This window comes from Montipora foliosa, chromosome 4 (assembly GCF_036669935.1).
Source record: "Montipora foliosa isolate CH-2021 chromosome 4, ASM3666993v2, whole genome shotgun sequence".
NCBI classification, from domain to species: domain Eukaryota; kingdom Metazoa; phylum Cnidaria; class Anthozoa; order Scleractinia; family Acroporidae; genus Montipora; species Montipora foliosa.
In genome coordinates, this window is record NC_090872.1 from 19,397,580 (window position 1) to 19,402,579 (window position 5,000).

Sequence of the window (5,000 nt, forward strand, 5' to 3'; positions counted from 1 at the left end):
CGTGTAATCCAGTATCGATCCAGTAAAGTCTTGAACGAACACTTGCGGCGTCCTGCAGAACTTGCTGAATGATAATGATAATGTTTTATTCAGCTCATATTGTTGTTTGATTTGAAATTCTTAATGAGGTTTCGGTAGCATTTTAGTTTTTTTTTTCTTTTAGTTAGCTAGTAAGTTACGAGCTGCGGAGCTAAGTGAACCGATAGGTTTTCTAGTTAGCTCCCCGTACAATTTAAGTTATGAAAAAAATGCTGGTAATCATAAGGTACAAATTACAGCAATAATTAAAGGACTATGAGAAAAAAAAATTACAGCAATAGTTAGATGACTTACTAATTTACAAAAAGTGACGCAATTATCAAGTTTCTCAATACCCCTACAAATACTGAGAGGCTATTCTCTTTCAGGGCACTCCAAATTCGCTTATTCGCTGAATCTTTTTTTTTGGTAATACGTGATTCATTGCTCGCGCTCGCTATTTTTCTCAGGCCAAAGGACAGGAGCAAAAGGAAGTCTGGGCTACAATAACAAAACCAGTGCATGCGCAGGAGCCGTTCACGGCTTGAGAAAGCAGCGGATAACGCTTGAGTACATTTTATACGAACACTTTCACGTCCAAGATAAGCCGCGGCCAAGATAAGCATAATCCAAAACCCCTAGGCCAGGATAAGCCGCGGCTTGAGCTATTGTTGCTGCGGATGGAGTAAGCCATCAATTTCGATTTTGTACCATTTAAACAGGGTGTTCGCGTCTTACGTAACCCGCAGCTTATTTTCTCTCGAATAAACGGCCCTAATATGACCTACCAATCTCGAATATGATAAATAATAATATTATTATTTATTAAACACATTTACGTCTTGCTTCTCTTTTTGAACTTTAAATTTGAATAATAATATTGTTAATGTTATTATTTTTATTTCATTATTCTCAGGGGATCGCAGTTTTCGTTCGAACCATGATAAATGGTGGTACATAGCTTTGAGTAACTGCAAGTCAACGAAGGTATACAATCTTAGCATGGCGAGTTGAGACCTCTCCCCTTTCTGCAACGTGTCCCAGGTTCTTTCTCAAGACCCAGCACTGCAATAGTTTTTCCTAAAGGTGAAATGTAAAAAAAGACATGATCGGAACCTTTTGTCTCATTAATGTAGTGATTTGTTCCATAAAGGTGTCTAGCTTTAAACAAATCTGACCTGCCAAAAGTTAAACTTGTTCAACCAAGCTACAGTACTTCCCCACAAAGCCTTAAACGTTTGAAAATATAAGCCGTCAAAACTGCCAAATTATTGTGTCAAAGTGCTTTTAAATGGACCTATACAATGCAAATTCTTTGTAAATTAAATTTAGAAGTTTTGAACCCAAATTGGAAAAAATCTAATGTTACATACAGTACTGGGCCCGATTGTTCGAAAGCCGATTAAGTTAAGGTGATTCCCTGGTTTTGCATTGCGCATTCCTACTTCGCACGATTTTTGCGTCATCAGCACGCGCACATGAGCGCGCGCGCGTACAAAACATAAGGGATTTCCCTCAAACTAAGCTCGATAGCGAGATAAAAGCTCCTTTTCTCTTAAACGAGCACGGTGACCCCCACTTTTTATTTTATAAATTCAATGAGAACAATATCCGCAATAACTGAGAAAAAATTTGGCAGAAATCTATAGCTACTTTTTTGGCAAATGAAATAAATGCTACAGATAGAGACGTAACGGGCCTAGCAGAGCAAGTCCAAATTATGTTTCCTTTAAAGGATAAAAATATCAATTAATAATGCAGGGTATTTGAAGCCATTTTTTCTGGGACGTAGATGAATAAGCAATCAAAGAAAGTCGAACTCTGTGTGATATAGCACGCTGCATTGAAAAATAATCGATCTTGTTTGTTGTGCACTGAGATAACCAAAAGTCACCTAAATAACCATATTTGTCAGCATCGTGGCATGAAAACAAGCACGGTGACCCCCTCTTTTTATTACCTTTTTAACATCTCCTTGTACTGTAATGTCATCATACCAAGTTTCATCGGCAATCTATGACGGGTTCTTTTACCCGGGAATCACCTTAATCCAGGATTAGCGTAAACTTTTGTTTCATGTTTTCAACTTTTTGGTTAAAGTTTCTTTTGCTTATTTTTGTTTTTCAAGGTCGACATCTACTAATGTACATTTTTGCCGAATCATCAGCGTTGAACAGCATTTGGGAGCAGAGAAATATACTTCTTGGTTAATTTTTAATCTGGGATTAGCGTTAATCGGCTTTTGAACAACCGGACCCTGGACTCAAATTTTTAGAGATGTGTGATTATTAATTGCAACATTCAATGCTGATTTCCTAGGGAATTATTAGAAAAATTATCACCTGACTTACATGTATGAATGTTTATATGCACAAGACTCAATACTGTTATGTTATTTGGTTTTTTATCATGAATGTAATTAAGGGCTTGCAAGCAAAGTACAGACTAGAAATGACAAATGGAGACACTGCAGATGAGCGATGTAAGTATTTGTCTCGCTCATTACATCATGAGAGAAAATTAGTTACCAATCATCATGCAACTGTAAATCTTAAGACCGGTGACAGACAAGGCGACATTTTTATTAATTTTGCAAGGAAATATGTGTACAATGGTGGGTTTATCAACTAAAATGAACTGGCAAATTGACTGCTGTGAAGAAATTAGTCTGAAAGCTACAACATGTTGCAAAATTTATGGCATCACTTCACCTTCTTGGGTCATCTCACACACTGCAGCGCCCCTCCCCCCTTATCAATGTTGCTAGCAATACATAAAATACTGAAAACTAATTGAACAGTCAACATTGAAAGGGGGAGAGAGAGGGGGAAGTGAAAAAGGTTGGAATTCTAGGTCCGGCGGATATTGAAAGCTAGAAAAGGTAGGGTAGCTGTTGTAGCTGACGTTTTGAGCGTTAGTCCTTTACCAGAGCAAAGCGCAAAGGAACGCTTTTAATGTCAGTTTTCGATATTTTTTCACAGTGATCAATTTAGCTAATATCAAGTTGATGACTGAACCCACTTCGGTGTTTCACTTCCTTACTGACGCAGCACCACAGATTCCTTAGAAACTAAACCTCTATCCATCTTATGTACAATAGAAATACAAATTATAGCATTGCTTTAAGGCAGCATTTACACGAACGCGGTTTCACATCGATACGGTTTCATGACTTCGAAGCCGCGTGAAAATAGTATTTTTTTAAAAAGCCTTAAAAAACCAAATACTCAAGATAAATCAAATACAAAAAGCCACATTACTCTATTTTGTTTTAGAGCGGTTTTCAATTGAGTGTCGAAAGTAACTAGTGAATTACTTTGGTTTATGATTACTTCACTCAGTGATTGGTTCAAAGTTTTCGCGCCATTTTTTGAACCAATCAGAAGTGAAACCAAAACAAATCGTGGCTTGCGCGTGCACATTTTCCCACGCTTTGTGTCGGCTACGGGTATTTACTTCGAGTTTTGATTGGTTTACTGGATTGTCTCCGACCTTTTTGATTGGCCAAAGTAATTAGTTTGGTTTAAATTTGGTTTTACGACACTCAATTGAAAACTGCTCTATACTCAAACCAAAGCAAACGAGAGTATTCCAAAGAAATCTGACCTTTTTGTCCTGGCCAAAACCGAAACCCCGCCAAAATCTAGTTAATCGCACAAGGATCAGTCCTATTTGACCGTTTTTCCAGGTAAATTCACTGTACAATTGCAGGGCGAATCGGATCACCGTTCGTGATCAAACTACATAGCAATCCGCGAAACGAGAGCCGCATACAGTAATGACTGCGGGCTTGTTACTAGTGGTGTCTAACAGTCACTAACAGTATAAAAATAAACAAGGGAGGAAAGCGATTTCGGTCAAATTTTGAATCGTCCATAAATCGCTAAAGTTTGGATGAAAATGCCTTATTTGGTCTTATTTCCAGCAGTTGGTGTGGAAACGATATTCTCCCCCCAGTCGTTAAAGGAAATTAACCAGAAAGCGCGTGAAATTCAACTATCGAGAAATCTTTTCCAAGCGTTTTACGTTCGGTTTCGTACAATGTGGACCGGAGGATACCGGTGAATGCGTCATCGATTGCAAGAAGATTCGGACTGAAGAGAGAGTTGTTTTCCACTTTAAATTTTTTGTTGTCTCTATTTTCCTGGTGTTAATGCCGTTTTTCTCGAAGAAAAGTTTCCATGTCGGGGCAAAACCGGACGATCAGCTGTTTTGAGATTTGAATAAGTAACGGTTGATTTCACTTCCTATCAACTTCCGGTACGGAAGCCGGAGCTCGACTTCCGTTTCCATCACCGGTATGTTACGGTCCACATTGAACTATTCAAGTGGTGGTAAGTTTCATCCCTTGTCTCTTTTTGTACTCTCGACACTTCCTGCCTTGTACGGAAAGCTTCGCTTTCCGGAGTTCGTCAATTGACGCGGTAGAATTTCAACCGTAACCGTAAATAGTTGGTGTGTAGTTTGATCAAATACGGTGATTCAAATCAACAAGATCGATTCGCGCTGCAATTGAGTGGTGAATTTACCTGGAAAAACGGTCAAATAGGACTCCTCTGCTCCCTGTGTAATCGCTGGCCATTTTCCATTCACAGTAGATCAGGGAGTGAAACCTGTTTTTTTCGAAATATCATATTAAATGCAAAAGATATACCCCTTCCCGTACCAGTAAACAAAGTGACCGTATGGCAATGCAATGACAACCAACTCAGACAACACTTTGCAAAATTGGTGAGACACTCCCGTTAAATAACACCTTTTCTAGGCTTTCAATACCAGCAGGATCTACAATTTCAACCTTTCCCACTTTCCCCCTCCCTCTCCCCCTTTCAATGTTGACTGTTTAAGTTTTCAGCATTTTTTTGTATTGCTCGCAACATTGATAAGGGGGGAGGAGGGGGGAGGGGTTCTGCAGTGTTGGAGATAATAGGTAAAGTAATAAGTAAGGCCCCAAGAAGGTGAATTGACTCCACTAATTTTGC

At 38.9% G+C, this 5,000-nt stretch overlaps 1 protein-coding gene across 1 annotated transcript in view; it reads left to right on the top strand.

Moving 5' to 3' along the window:
- LOC138000184 (transmembrane protein 145-like) overlaps window positions 1–5,000 on the top strand; it is a 19,420-nt gene that overhangs the window by 11,788 nt on the left and 2,632 nt on the right. The window contains exons 5-6 of the mRNA XM_068846417.1: window positions 935–1,005; window positions 2,443–2,500. Coding sequence (XP_068702518.1) covers window positions 935–1,005; window positions 2,443–2,500 — 129 coding nt within the window. The remainder of the gene's footprint in view (window positions 1–934; window positions 1,006–2,442; window positions 2,501–5,000) is intronic.